The sequence below is a fragment of the Sardina pilchardus genome, chromosome 14, assembly GCF_963854185.1.
Source record: "Sardina pilchardus chromosome 14, fSarPil1.1, whole genome shotgun sequence".
Classification (NCBI taxonomy): domain Eukaryota; kingdom Metazoa; phylum Chordata; class Actinopteri; order Clupeiformes; family Clupeidae; genus Sardina; species Sardina pilchardus.
Window position 1 is genome coordinate 6,879,847 of NC_085007.1, and position 16,292 is coordinate 6,896,138.

General features: G+C 42.0%; 1 protein-coding gene across 2 annotated transcripts in view; it reads left to right on the forward strand.

Moving 5' to 3' along the window:
* The window catches only part of LOC134100838 (potassium voltage-gated channel subfamily C member 1-like), a 44,506-nt gene that overhangs the window by 13,942 nt on the left and 14,272 nt on the right, over window positions 1-16,292 (forward strand). Inside the window, exons 2-3 of one of the 2 annotated variants that reach the window (XM_062554290.1) lie at window positions 7,544-8,117; window positions 8,474-9,821. The exons of the other annotated variant lie outside the window; for it this stretch is intronic. Coding sequence (XP_062410274.1) covers window positions 7,590-8,117; window positions 8,474-9,325 — 1,380 coding nt within the window. The 5' untranslated portion in view covers window positions 7,544-7,589 and the 3' untranslated portion in view covers window positions 9,326-9,821. Of the gene's footprint in view, window positions 1-7,543; window positions 8,118-8,473; window positions 9,822-16,292 lie in introns of those variants that run through there. 2 annotated transcript variants of the gene reach the window in all.

The following is a 16,292-nucleotide window of genomic DNA, read 5'->3' on the forward strand; positions in this document are numbered from 1 at the left end:
TCCTGGGAGTATTGGGAGAAAACCTAGCCTATTGTCTCCCATAAGCATATAGTTCTGCCAAAGTGTTTGTGAAATATAATTAGCCTATCTGAAATGCAATATTGGCTTTCAATATGTCATTTCATATTTAATTTCTGTAATGCAGTTGGTTTGATATCCGAACTACATGCATAATTAATTAGACTATATGAAGCGGTTTTAATTATTATAGCCTTTACAGAATTAGGCTATAGGCTGCTTGCCGTGCATCGTATAGCACACTGACAGCCTGCCTACTGTCACTGAAGCTACTGTATATGACCCTTAATAATGATGCCTTTCATTAAAGAGTATAACTAAACATGGCAATATTAATATGTTAACATAGTCTATGTAAATTCATCGCATGGGAACCGAACCCGAGAACACGCAAAACATGCCTCGATTGTTCTCCTGTCACGCTGCGCATGACACCACGAAAGACGTACGTTACGCATAGCCGCAAGATTCCTTGGACCACACACATATCAAGTTCAAACAATGTAAGTTGCATAATTTTCAGAAAATCATTTAAACTAGCGGATAGGTAGCCTTAATCAATGCTTGCAACACTGTCGGAAAAAAGTTTCTCCTTCTATTTTTTAAGTTGTAGGCTACAGGTGACGAAAGCACAGGTTGACGGAACCAACGGTTTGGGACTCGTTTTCCGACTGGTGTTTTTTATTTGCAACACAGATTAATTTAGCTCGGCAGTTAGCCTGCCACCGACCAGGTTAGTTCAGAAGCATATGTTACCCCAGCAACTCAGCTGAGATTCCTGTTAGCGGGAGTAATGGAACCGAGCTCTCTCTAAAATTAGCGAGGCTTATCAAAGTTAGCCGCGATTTACGGTTAGCTCGCTTGATGGAATACCCCCCTGGTTAGCATTGTTAGCAAATCTAGCATTGTTAGCATAGTTAGCATTTTTAGCATTACTGCTAGAAATCATCAGTTAAGTTAGCTAACCAACCTGGTTAGCATTGTTAGTAAAGTTAGCATTGCTAGCATAATTAGCATTTTTAGCACAACTGCTAGAAATCATTAGCTAAGTTAGCTTATCAACATTTTAACATGAATAGAAATCATTAGTTAAGATAGAACTGGAATGTTTCAGCTTTAAACTGTCTACCTTCACACTATCAACTCTCTGTAAACTATGCAACCACCATGTTTACCCTAGCTACACCTTAGTAACCATATCTACATTATCTATCTTTTTTTGCATTTTCATGCACTGGTAATTCCTTGGAATTGCATTTCTAGTTATTAATCTTCTTCTTCTAACGCAACCAATTCAGCTTCAACCGTTTAACGTAGAAACTTCATTCAAACGTTGTTGCGTAGGTCTTGCTTATGCCATGTCTGCTTTGTATTTTTCAACTTTGTAACTTTTATACTTTTTAAACTATCAGTTAAAAACTATTACAATTTCCCCCATAGACTTAACATTGCTCATTATGACATCACGGCAGCAATTAGAATCTTACGCCAGGTGGCCGGCCACCTGGGCACCAACTGTCAGTTTCTCTGGCTTTAAGCATACAGTCTCTCAGAAGACTACATATCCTGTTAACTGTTTCCTCTGTCCACAACTGTTTCAAAATAAAAGTCCTCACTGCAATAATACACTATTAAATCATTTAACCATTGAAACTACTCAACTATCGAACTGTTCAACCATTCCAACTGTCAGTTATCATCCACTATGCCTCCAGTCAACTACATGAAACCTCCATGTACCTAGCAACCAACATAGCAACCATTAAAATTAAGTGTTTATGACCGTTTCCATAGCAACCAACATGATTATACTGCAGTAACTTCTTGTTTTCTGATAGTGGCCACCATGGATACCCTAGCAACAAATGTTTCAAAATAAAAGTCCTCACTAGCAAGTTAGCATGGTTAGCATAGTTAACATTGTTAGCATAGTTAGCATTTTTAGCATAACTGCAAAAAATCATCAACTAAGTTAGCTAATCAACTTGGTTAGCATTGTTAGCAAATTTAGCATTGTTAGCATAGTTAGCATTTTTAGCATTACTGCTAGAAATCATCGGTTAAGTTAGCTAATTAACCTGGTTAGCATTGTTGGTAAAGTTAGCATTGCTAGCATTATTAGCATTTTTAGCGTAACTGCTAGAAATCATTAGCTAAGTTAGCTAATCAACATTTTAACATGAATAGAAATCATTAGTTAAGTTAGAACTGGAATGTTTCATCTTTAAACTGTCTATCTTCACACTATCAACTCTCTGTAAACTATGCAACCACCATGTTTACCCTAGCTACACCTTGGTAACCATATCTACATTATCTATCTATTTTTGCATTTTCATGCACTGGTAATTCCTTGGAATTGCATTTCTAGTTATGCTTGAAATACTTAGCTCTGAAAAAAATATAAATCCCTTCTGAGGTCAAAAAAAGCTAAATAAATGTCATACCAGCTTAAACAGATTGAGGAGGTCATTGACAAGAACTCTTTTTGGAAAATATGGCACCAAATAGACACCTCAAAAACCTCACCATCTATAACAAATGGAAATATATATGGAAACAACATTTTGAGGAGCTTTACACATTTTTTTTTAGAGAAAATCACCCCTCAAAAAGAAACACTGGTTCATATGACAACGATCTGGACAGCCTAATTAAATTATCAGAGCTAAATATAAAAAAAATAAATCTCTAAAAACAGGAAAAGCTTGTGGAATTGACAACATCTCCTCAGAGCTGTGAAAATACAGTAGGCTACACACCAGCGAGACTAAGCAAACTGTTCAACCTGATTATGAAAGCAGGATATTTTCCTGAAGTGTGGAGTCAAGGACTGATACCACCAGTATATAAAAATGGTGATAAAATGGACCCAGATAACTAGGGATATGCTTGACCAGCATTCTTGGTACAGGCTTCCTTCCCGACTTTAGAACTACTGACCACATCTACCCTCCACTCACTTATTGAACAATATGTACAAAAAAACAAGTAAAGGAAAGATCTATGCATGCTTTGTTGATTTAAAAATGGCCTTTTTAATGTAGAGTGTGGTATAAAAGGCAATGCCTACTCTATAATAAAATACACATACCAAAGAAATACATGTTGTATTAGAATTAACAACAATAGAACAGTTCTTTAAACAGGGTAGAGGAGTTAGACAAGGTTGGGATTCATCACCACAGCCTTTGGCTTCGTGCCTACGGCGAACCACAGCCGTGGCGATATAGGCCAACAACACCACTCCCACTCGTGCGATAATGCTTAAATATATTCATCAATGGACTAGCTATAGCCATCAACCAAACAACTTGTCCAGGACTTGGACTTGACAGCACAGGCACAAAATGCCTTCTCTTTGCAGATGACATGGTACTGCTATCGCCATCCAAAGAGGACCTGCAAGAGAGTCTTGATGTTCTCAATATAGTAAAAATGGGCCATTGCCAATTAACACTGACAAAACAAAAATGATAGGTTTTCAAAAGAAATCTAGAGAGGAAACTGTATCATATTATAACTATTTAGGACTTACAATAATATCATCAGGAAGGTTTAATCTGGCATCAAAAGACCTGTCTGAAAAAGCATGAAGGACATTTCTTAATAATAATAAAAAAAGCTTTATAGATTCAATCCACCAAATAAATTCTCCTAAATGGACTCTATTATCAAACCTTAAATTCTGGAAGGAAGAAATAAAAAACAAATGACAAACTATACAGAAGCCTGAACAGAAATGACTGTATAGCCCCATATTTAAATTACATCAAAGACAGAAATAAAAGAACAACAGTGACAAAGTATTGTACTGGCTCAAGTATGTCCATTGTCCATCAAAGGGGAGACCAAACCAAGATTGAAATAACAATAAATTGATTTATTACTGAAAGTTAACAGAAACTAACATTATAGAGTATTTAAAAGAGTGTAGTGCCAATCAGTGTCATGGCAAATACGTAAAACTGAGGTGTTAGTCAGTACAGGGAAACAAAGGGAAACGACACAGAATCAAGCCGGGAGGAGGAGTGCCGCCACAAGCGCAGATGGAGCTGGTCTTATATGCGCCTCCAATCAGGCCCACCTGGGCACACCTGGGCACACAGAGGAAGACAGAGCTGGTCTTATATGCGCCTCCAAATCAGGCCCACCTGGGCACACAGAGGAAGACGGAGCTGGTCTTATATGCGCCTCCAAATCAGGCCCACCTGGGCACACAGAGGAAGACGGAGCTGGTCTTATAGACCCCTGCTGAGCCTACGTCACTACGTTCGCTGGCGGCAAAACAACCATCAACTGCCATCAGCGACAACGCTAAACTCATCCGATATGTCATTGTATTGTAAATCTTAGACATGACCATTTGGGACATAGTTATATATCCAATGATCTATACACCCGCCACTTCTCCTTACTGTATACGCTCGGTTTTTCAATAACGTAATTATAAATATCTGGCCATTCAACGGAGGGCAATCTTGCTACGTCTTCTTTCCATTCACTTAGAATGGGGATCTGTCAGAATGATCCCACCTGATAACGTACGTTTTTTCAAAGTTTTTTCAAATAATCCTCCCAATCCCATACACTGAGTGTATGTACATACTGTTTTATATCGTTAGCCATTTCATCAAAGGTTAATTACGGACTAATTTTAGCCGCATTACTAGTGCTTTTCAATAGCCGTCTAACTTTTCTGCCGCCACTGACGTCACGCCACTCCGAATGTTTATCCGTTGTGAAGGGGTCTATATATGCGCCTCCAAATCAGGCACACCTGGGCACACCTGGGCACACAGAGGAAGAGAGAGGAAACCAGCACCCACCAGGCACGTCAGCGCCAATGGGCGGGGTTAAGACCAAGCGCTCGGGCCGTAACAGTATAGAATCAGTGACCATAACCTAGCTATACATAGAAATGGGCAGACATAAGCAGACATGGGTGACATATGAGGAACTGTAGTCTCTGTATAAATGAGGTAGAAAATTATTCTTAATTGTATTAGATATGCACCTTTAAGGGATTATTTTTTTGCTGAATTCAAAAAGCAAATAACAGAATTTGAAAATCTATCTCCACAAATGAATATATATATATTGTTAGGAGAGTAAACAAACTGCTCATGTCTAGCTGCAGATTATAGTATGGCCTGCCATCAATCAAGAGAAAAGTTGTAACTTACATGTTTATGATATATTGATGAGTTTATACTCTTTGTATGTAAATGCTATGTTTAATCAATTTTAGTTAAATAGCTTAATTATCAATGTAGATTTGATTTGAGAGTAAGGCTTAGTTCACACTGGCAGTCGAAATCCGATTTTTTGCTTATCTGGATTGTATCTAGCTTGAATTTTGGGTAGTCTGAACGGCACAAAACCGCATGAAATGCGATTTTTCCAATGCTGATTCGCACCACATACGGAGGTGGTTTCAATATCACTTACTATCGGATATGACTCAATCTGAACAGTCGAACCACTTGAATAGGATTTCAAAGTGCCCCTTTCGTCATTTGCACTGCGACAAACAATTGCAACGTAATTCTGAGTGACGGAAGTGATTGATTGATTGATTCAGCGCGTGCGCCAGGGCTACCAGCAAAACAAAAACCAACGTCAGACTCAAGTCATCATTTTATGGTGAAACATGGAAAACTGTAACTTTAAGGGTGACGAGGTATTTGCGCCGCAGCTACGCATAATACGTTGGAAAATATAAAAAATAAATCCACTTTCATCCATGACGACTTGGTTGTGTACAACTCTACCTAATTAATCCAGGTGTGTGTAATTTATATCGGATCTGAGCATTGCACGCCAAGATCGGATGTGATCGGATGTGATCACTTGCAATATGCAATGAGAACAGTCAGTCAGAAAGATCAGATTCTGATCGGATATGCAAGACATCCGATTTCGACTGCCAATGTGAACTAAGCCTGAGAGAGAGGGAGAGAGAGAGGGAGCATTGACATAACTAGATTTGCATTTTGTCCAAAGCGACATACAAATAAAACAATACATTAATTAATTTAACAGTGAGCAGCCAGACTACATTACGGAGAATAGCAACAATAAACAACAATGTCTATTCAATAATAGCCTAATGAAAATAAGCAATGAAAATAAAGGAGAATAGCAAATAAACAATGATGCTCATTCAATCAATCACATGAATGTTGAACAGATTTGCCTTTAGACTCCTCTTGAAAGATCCAAAACTATTACATGAGTACAGGGCAATTAATTCCAACAACATGGAACCACTGATGACTGATGAGTCTTGTTGGGGATGTACATCTTGATCTGATCCCTGTTATTTTAATTCAATGATCAAGTCATAGCCTGACGAGCCAGACCCACATCAAGATGTAGGGTCTGGACACTCACCGTAGACAGGGCGCAATCGGAGGGGTGGGATAAACAGTTGTCTTTCAAATTCCCTCCCCGCAATAGGATAACGCTAAACGAATCATCTTCTTGTTTTCAAGTAGCAGGATGCGTAACCTTCCCTCTCCACGCAATAGGATAACGCTAAACGAATCATCTTCTTGTTTTCAAATAACAGGATGCGTTACCGTCGCAACTTCTGGTCGCATGTCAGTCACCATTATGTTAAGCCCACCCACCGAAGATACACGCTGTGATTGGAACGCTGGTGCTGGGGGTTCTCAGCTCCCTGGCTCAATGGATCGTGCCTAGACTGCCCCGCCAGCCAAATTACATTTGCTGCCGCTAGGGGCGTCTAGATTTCTAGGCTAATCAAGTCAGTGTCCTATAGGCCAAAGTAAGATATTTCAATTTAATTCTGGCCACCAGTGGGAGCCAGTGGAGAGTAATTAGGAGAGGAGTTACATGTGTCCTCTTTTGAAGACTCTTGATGTGCTGCAGGCAGCATTCTGAATGAGTTCTAACCATCGTAAGACTCAAGCAGATAGGCCATCTAACTGTGAATTACAGTTGTCCAGCTTGGAGATAACCATGGCCTGTACAAGAAGCTGTGTGGAATCTTGCGTCAGATAAGGTCTGATCTTCCTAATGTTGTAAAGCAGTGGTTCTTAACTGGTCTGGCTTTGGGACCCACAATTTCCTATGTTCATAAAGTCGCGACCCATATATTTAATTAGCGTTCAAGCCAAAGGATATGGTGAGCATAGTAACACAATGTGTTACTGTAGACCTGCTTGTCGAACATGCTGATGTTTGCCATTACATTTGCGTTTACCACTAAAATGATGTCTAACATGACCATACACGTAACATAAACATGTCCCAATAAAACTTGATGGGAGATTTGGAGCAGTGTCTAGTGTGCAGACTATATTTTTCCATTTTACAATTTCAAGAATAATCTTATCATCTTTGCCATGTTTTGCTGTTGCTAAGTACAAGTAATTGTCACAGTGTGTAGTCATGGGAATAACAGATACACATATGAAATGTAAATATATATAGATAAATAAATATTTATTTCTTCCAGTACCAATATCACTAACTCTATCCATTGTTTGTAAAACAGGCAATCAAATTGAACAGCCTCCAGGATTTCATCTTCAAAGCACAAAATGTTCAGTGCTTCCAGTCCAGAGACTCACCCAATGCAAGTTGCTCCCGCAGGCTCTGATGCAGACAGGATTGTAGTTAACGTTGGTGGTGTGCGACATGAAACACACAAGAGCACCCTCATGTGCATCCCTGGCACACGCCTGGCCAACCTCGTCTCTGACGCCAGTGCTGACCCACTGAAACACCCGACCTCTGAGTTTTTCTTCGACCGGGACCCGAAAGCATTCGCCCCCATCTTAAACTACTACCGCACCGGGAAACTGCACTGCCCGGCAGACGTGTGCGGTCAATCGCTTGAAGAGGAGCTTTCCTTCTGGGGAGTCAGTGAAACCGACGTGGAGCCATGTTGCTGGAAGAACTTCCGACAGCATCGGGATGAAGAGGAGGCGTTGGCTGCGTTCGAGCCGGATGAGGGACCCCCAGACTACGACTCCCTGGTGGGGGGACCCGGGAGGGTGCAGACAAAAGCTTGCATGCCGAAAATGTGGGCCCTCTTTGATGACCCCCATTCATCTGTAGCAGCCATGGTTTGTTCTTTCTAATTGTTGAGATAATTGTTGTAGTCCATATTTCCATGCACTTCCATGCTCTTTTTAAATATCTGACTTAAAACACAACTCAGAACTTAGAACACAACTGAGAACTTACAGAAACTTATAGAAGAGGTCCTTGTATTCTTTTTAAGCCCACACATCACAGCTTACAGTAACTACCATGTGGATCCTCCTGTTTCCTTATGCAGTCACTCAAATCATTTACTCCTTCTGTATATCATTTCTATTTCAATGTCTGCATCTTTATGTGCAGTGACACATTCATGTGTTGATGTTTACTTGTTTGGATGCAGGGGAATGTCATGTGTTCTTCTCCTTTCCTCTGACAGATCATCGGCCTTCTCTCTCTGCTCTTCATCCTGATGTCCATTGTTTGTTTCTGCCTGGGGACCCACTTCAAGCCCAAAGCTCAGCCACGGTACACGGACGAGGAAAATGTTGAGACTGATATTGATATTGATGCTGATATGATCCTGCCCACGCATCCTGTCCGTGCATTGGGGATTATAGAGCTTCTCTGCGTCGTCTGGTTCACCTCTGAGTTCTTGATTCGCATCATCAGCTGCCCGAAGAAGTTGAAGTTCATCCTGAACGTCTTGAACATCATTGACTTGATGGCCATCCTGCCCTTCTACGTGGCGCTGTGTTTGGGCGCGACTCCTGTCCTGCCGCTGAGACACTCCCTGACGTGTCTACTCATGGTGGCGCGCTGCCTCCGACTCCTGCGGATCTTTAAGCTGATGCGACGCGTGGCGGGCGTTCGGGCGCTGGGCCACTCGCTGCGTGCCAGCGCCGGTGAGCTGCTCCTGCTGGCCGCGGCGCTCTGTGTGCTCATCCTCACGTTCTCCATCCTGGCCTTTTACGGAGAGAGAGCTACACATACAAGTATCAGTAGCATGTCTAGGGGTTTGTGGTTTGCGGTGATTACCATGACGGGCGTGGGGTACGGAGACATGTATCCAGAATCGTGGCCTGGGATGGTGGCTGCCGCTCTGTGCGCCATTGCAGGAGTCTTCTTCATTGCCATGCCCATTCCTGTCCTCGTCAACAAGTTTGCCAAGTACTATGCCCTGACTGAGGCCAAGCAGAGACGCCGGGCCAAGAGCAGGAGGGGTGATGGGCGGTCTGAGGGGGCCAGCGCCCCCGTCTGGAGGGGAGTGGAAAACATCTACAAACAGTGAGAGGAAGAAACCAAGAGAAGCAGGGATTTTACTGCTGGTGTATTCTAAGACTGCATGACATTCTACGCCTAATTCTTTATTTTTTTGTTTTTTTCTGGATATCGCCCTGCAGTTCTGTCTGGAAACCTGCACATTTATCTCTCCTGCTTCCTTCCCACGTTGGAACCAATCACAAACTGGCTTATTCACCAGGTGCATCCGGATCATTGGTCTCGTTGGTTGAAGGACTATCCAAGCGTATGGAGTCATTTGAACAATGCCCATTGATCACACCTCTTGCGCATGCAGTAGAAATATAGCGTATTGAACTTAGTCTGGAGATAGCAGGCTACAAAACAGAAAAATAAGACATGTCATTAAATTACGAAAATAAAAGATGCCAAACAGAGTGGTATGTCTCGCCAGCGTACTCGACACCTAGCAACCTTAATAGGTGGGTTTCCATGGAGACCTCTATTCTGATTAGAATCGGAATAGAAATGTCAGAGGTTAGGGTCAGATGCAGGGATTAAAGCAAAAAAAAATCCTGAGCCTGAACTTTTTTAGACTTGTGCATGCAACTCTATACGACACTATGTTGGTCGATCGATTGGAAACCGGTTTACTTTTTGGAGTGTTTGCACACGACACAGGCCTGTTTGTGATGTTGGACCCCAAGAAAGGCCAATAGGTGGCAATAGTAGTCCAACACACTACAATATGCTACATGTAGCATTTAGGATTTCTTTTTATATCAAGTTTTGCTGCTAATCTTTGTCTTTGACAGGTTACAAATTGACCTACAATCATAAGGTGTCATGTTGTCAGGGTATGTGAAATTGGAAGGCAGGCATTTGAAGAATAAGATTTAGTTGCAACCATTTAAGTTAAGGTATTCAAAAAAAGACAATGATTCTCTTTCTAAAGAGTAGTAACAGTGTTTCCCACAGATTAGAAGGCAATATGTGGTGGTCGCCTCATGTCTGACACTTTGCTTTCACATAATGTGAATTTATTTATTTAATGATTTTTTTAACAAGATGTAAAGCACGCACACACACACACACACACACACACACACACACACACACACACACACACACACACACGTGTAATTATTTATATACATTCTGTATACTGACATTTCTGATATTCATAACCGCAAACTTTATGCAGCTTATAGCCTGCTATTCATATTACAACTCCACCTCTTAAATTCAGCTGTTTGATTGAAGCCTCGAAATATTGTAAACAAAGTAGCATAGTTGGCTATCATACTCTAGCTGGTTGGACTGTTCAGTGTCCCCACGGGTGTTTAAGTTTCAAGGTAAGCTCATACTTTTTCTCCTTGGGACAGGCCCTTTAAATCTTGGAGTTGAAAAACATTGGTATTGAGATGGTCAGTCAACTTGAATGCAGAGTTTTAATCAGATGTGTGCAGCATAGCCTACTAATGATGCTAACCGTATTTAACAATAATTCAGCTAGTCGTCTTCTGTGCGTCATTGCGTTTACGATTGTGAATGTTTTGTTTGGATTAAATGTGCATGTCGAGGGGTGGGTTTGTCCATTGAGTGCGCACGAGAGCGGGCCAAGGAGAATTAGTTTACTTCTATACGGTATGGTAAAGTTGCACGCATAGTCTACAAAATTTGCGGAAGAACTTATGCTTCCACCCGCAGCGCCAGGTGCATTAGTGCGAACGCGCTTCCAGAGATCTCGTTATGGAGACAGACGCGGTGTGCACGAAGGGGATTCTGTGTCTGTGTCGGAGTGTGTGTGAGTGTATATTAAAGGGTGCGTGACGCGTGAGTGACAGAGAGGGAGAGCAGGGAAAGGAAATTCAGCTTAACGAATGCTGCGTGTTTTTCAATGGCGTTAACAAATAAATAATATTTTAAAAAATGAACGCAGTCAATGGCCGCACGCCGGAATTCCGGCACGGTGCCGGAAAACTTTAATCTCTGCATTCGTTTGTTCCATGGGTCATTTCAGACCTTTCCTGAAAATCCCATCCTTAACTTTTTGAGTTATCAAGTTGCGAACCAACAGACAGACAAACAAACAGACAAACAAGCCCCGATGAAAATAACCTCCTTGGCAGATAATAAAAAAACACATCAAAGAAACATGCAAATCATAAAAGATTCTGGTTTACCTATTTGCACTGAAATAGTTCAACTTTCTATGCAAGCCTCAACTATAGACTATAGGCCTTATAGTTGTTTGAACTTAGGCTAGGTGGGTCTAATATTTTTTTTGTGTGTTTTAAGAATTTGATTCACTGAGTGCATTCTTTCAGCTGAACAATGCCTGGTCCCTTGGACAGCTGACAATTTTGATAGTCCCAATAAAGATGAGATGTTGCGAAATTAATGTTTTGTCTTTTAGCCTAGGTAGTGTATTAATCTTATGTCGGTCGATTAAAAAAATGTTGCTTAGTAAATTAGATCTGGCAATAATCTTAAGTTTAAAGTTATTACATCTGTCCCACATTGTCCCTCTTTACCATGCTACTTGTCCCACATTTTGTCTGACTGGAGGTGGTCACCCTATTGCTATATGTATAGTTTTAGAATTGCTGTCAACTCATTTTTCACAAACATCCATTTGTAAACATTTCCATCAGCCTCTCATTGCTGCTGTTGCAGAAATGTTCCAATACCGTACTCCAAAACAACCATTTTGTAAATATTTTTACCCTGTGGTCATCTGTGCTTTTGAAGACACACTGCTAGTTAGAGGGAGTTTACAGTATGTGCCTGCTCTCTCTCCTGCTCCATGTCCTGCAGTTGGCCTAATTGGTTGGGGCTGCAGTCATCACATACGTGCATTCACATTCCTCACAGGAAGTGGCTGGGGCAAAGGTTAATACTTAACAGCTGCAACGCTTCATCCATGAGTTGTTATTCTGCTCATCAATTCCCACAGGGAGAACTGGGGGGTATTCCAAGTATGTGGTTTGAACAGACTGGGTAAGTTAACTCAGAGTAACAGGGGGGCTACACCAGATGCGTAACTGAAGCGTTCCGTTCGCGACGCGTAAAACCCATTTTAGAAGATGGGTCTATTTTTTTCGAATGTACGCGCCACTGTTGCGTCTGGTGTAGCTACTTCCATTGACTACAGTGATTATTAACTGCTACGACCGGCTGCAACATACGCGTCGCGAACGGAACGCTTCAGTTACGCATCTGGTGTAGCTCCCCTGTAAGTGGTAAACCTCCTACAACAAGAGCCCAGTGGCTTTGTTTTGCTAGGAGAATAAAGCGGTACAGTTCTTCTATTAGGAGGTTTAACACTTGAACCAGAGAGGGTTAAAGCGGATAGTAATGAAGGATCTTTGCTTGAACCATATACTTGGAATACCCTCTGGAGAGGCTCAGTCAAAGTCTGGCAATCAAATGTGAATGAACAAATGTAAACTGTGAACAGATGGTGAAAAAGAAATGCGTAATTGATATTGTGTAATTCACGGGGGGGGGGGGGGGCTGCAGGGGAATGTCATGTGTTCTTCTCCTTTCCTCTGACAGATCATCGGCCTTCTCTCCCTGCTCTTCATCCTGATGTCCATTATTTGTTTCTGCCTGGGGACCCACAGCCAATTCCAGCACATCTCTGTGGCAGAGGACTCTGAAGATAAGGAATTGGGGAATCTTTACGGATGGAATGATGTCCCATCCCTCGAGGAATTGGATGATCTTGCCAGATGGAATGATCACCCATCCCTCGAGCAACAAGATGGTATGCTTGATATTGATGCTGATATGGCTCTAGACATGGAAGACCGCGCTGCCTCCGACTCCTGCGGATCTTTAAGTTGACGCGACGCGTGGCGGGCGTTCGGGCGCTGGTCCACTCGCTGCGTGCCAGCGCCTGTGAGCTCTTCAGCCTGGCCGTGGCTTTCTCCGCTGTCCTTCTCGTTTTCTCCACCCTGATGTTTTTCGCAAGGAAAGATGAAAAAGACATTCATCCAGACTTCCGTCACATGTCGGGGACTTTATGGTGGGCGGTGGTTACCATGACGACCGTGGGGTACGGAGACATGTATCCAACCACGTGGCGTGGTATGGTGGTTGCTAGTCTGTGCGCCATTGCAGGAGTCTTCTTCATTGCCATGCCCATTCCTATCCTCGTCAACAAGTTTGCCAAGTACTACGCCTTGACAGAGGCCAAGCAGAGACGCCGGGCCAAGAGCAGGAGGGGTGATGGGCGGTGTGTGGGGGCCAGCGCCCCCGTGTGGAGGGGAGTGGAAAACATCAACAAACAGTGAGAGGAAGAAACCAAGAGAAGCAGGGATTTTACTGCTGGTGTATTCTAAGACTGCATGACATTCTATGCCTAATTCTTTTAAAAATCTAGTTCTTATGTAACACGTGATTTTAAAATGTCCATGGAATCATAGTCTGTATGTATTTCTAATGGTGTCACTTATATGTTTCTTACAAAATCATGCACAGATTGAAATGTGTGTTTGGAACAATTTTTCAAATCACCAGGGGAGGGATTTAGACTCCATATGTTTCTAGGATTTTGTCCAAGAATTTTGTCAATATGTTTCTAGGATTTTGTCCTAGGAATATTTGAGTGACACCAGAATCTTTGAACCTTCAAGTTTCCAAATATATATGTTTTAAATGAATCATGTAGAAAATGAATCAATGGCAGTTTGTAAAAACAATAAAAGAAAATCCTGTGTATTTTTTACAAGGCTTGAAGACCTTTGACCTTTTTTTAAATAATAGTAGTGTTGTTTACACTGAATTATAATAAAAACTAATTTGATTTCATTACATACACTTTACTCGCATATCATTATTGTTGAGGTCCTCTCAGATGAAAAACTTTAAAATGTCTAGGTGTAGCAGACCTCCTAGTGTCTGAAGGGTCCACAGACCTTAAGTGTTAATATCACTTAAATGTCAAATCATTGAAATTATTGTAACACCCAAGTAGTTATGTGAATTATAGGCGGATTTAAATCCAAGTAGTTATGTGAATTATAGGCTGATTTAAATCCAAATAGTTATGTGAATTATGGGCTGATATAAATCCAAGTTTTAGTTTAGTTTATTTGGTTTATTTAAAACAGGGACCATGTACAAGGTTCATTAGTTACTGTACATACAGTAAAGAGATGACTCGCACCAGATTATAGCTAACAGCTAATTTCCATCTGCCAGTCCCTGAGCAGGTAAGGGGGGGGGGGGGCATATACTGTAAGTTAAGAATGATAAGATAAGAAATAAGAAAATAACTCATACACACACACTCACTCACTCACACACACACACACTCACACACACACTTAGATCAGGAGCCCAGAGGGGTCAGCCTAGTTGGGAAGGTTACCAATTTTTATTGGTACTACGATGTCTGGCATGGTCCCCAGATAGAGGAACGGCACGTCTGCCGGGTTCCCTCTGGTGGGTGTGGCCAGGGGGGGTGTAAAACTAGCACCCCAAAAATGGGCTAGATTAGTTGGTGAGGTTACCACTTGAAACCTGTTGCAAATTGTTTGCCATGGTCCCCTGATTGAGGAATGGCCACTGCCAGATGTTTTTAGTGGTGGGCGGGGCTTGCCAGACATCATTAAGTGAGGGGTGGAAAATGGGCTAGATCAGTTGGTGAGGTTACCACTTGAAACCTGTTGTAAATTGTTCATCATAGTCCCCTGATAGAGAAATGACCACTGCCAGACATTTTTAGTGGTGGGTTACCCCCGGCAGACGCCCCCGAATGATGACACCCCCAAAAATGGGCTAGATCAGTTGGTGAGGTTACCACTTGAAACCTGTTGTAAATTGTTCATCATAGTCCCCTGATAGAGAAATGACCACTGCCAGACATTTTTAGTGGTCATTTCTCCATATGACCCCATATGACGACACCCAAAAATGGGCTCATCAGCTGGTGGGGCAGACTTACACACATTTGTGTTGGTGGATGGGGCTCATCAGACATCGATTAATGGGTAAAATTCTGGTGGGGTTACTGGTGGGGTTACCAGTTGAAACCTTTTGTCAATAATGATCCTCTGACATTTCCAGTAGATGAGTATCCCCGTGACCACAGAGTGTGTAGTTACATCAGTCAAAGTGACAAACTTGACAAATGAACACATTGACAGTGAGTTTATTGTTCAATTTAATCAGTTTATTATTGGAACTGCTTTCATATACTGTAAGTTAAGAATGATAAGATAAGAAATAAGAAAATAACTCATACACACACACACACACTCACTCACTCACTCACTCACACACACACACTCACACACACACTTATAGATCAGGAGCCCAGAGGGGTCAGCCTAGTTGGGAAGGTTACCAATTTTTATTGGTACTACGATGTCTGGCATGGTCCCCAGATAGAGGAACGGCACGTCTGCCGGGTTCCCTCTGGTGGGTGTGGCCAGGGGGGGTGTAAAACTAGCACCCCAAAAATGGGCTAGATTAGTTGGTGAGGTTACCACTTGAAACCTGTTGCAAATTGTTTGCCATGGTCCCCTGATTGAGGAATGGCCACTGCCAGATGTTTTTAGTGGTGGGCGGGGCTTGCCAGACATCATTAAGTGAGGGGTGGAAAATGGGCTAGATCAGTTGGTGAGGTTACCACTTGAAACCTGTTGTAAATTGTTCATCATAGTCCCCTGATAGAGAAATGACCACTGCCAGACATTTTTAGTGGTGGGTTACCCCCGGCAGACGCCCCCGAATGATGACACCCCCAAAAATGGGCTAGATCAGTTGGTGAGGTTACCACTTGAAACCTGTTGTAAATTGTTCATCATAGTCCCCTGATAGAGAAATGACCACTGCCAGACATTTTTAGTGGTGGGTTACCCCCGGCAGACGCCCCCGAATGATGACACCCCCAAAAATGGGCTAGATCAGTTGGTGAGGTTACCACTTGAAACCTGTTGTAAATTGTTCATCATAGTCCCCTGATAGAGAAATGACCATTGCCAGACATTTTTAGTGGTGGG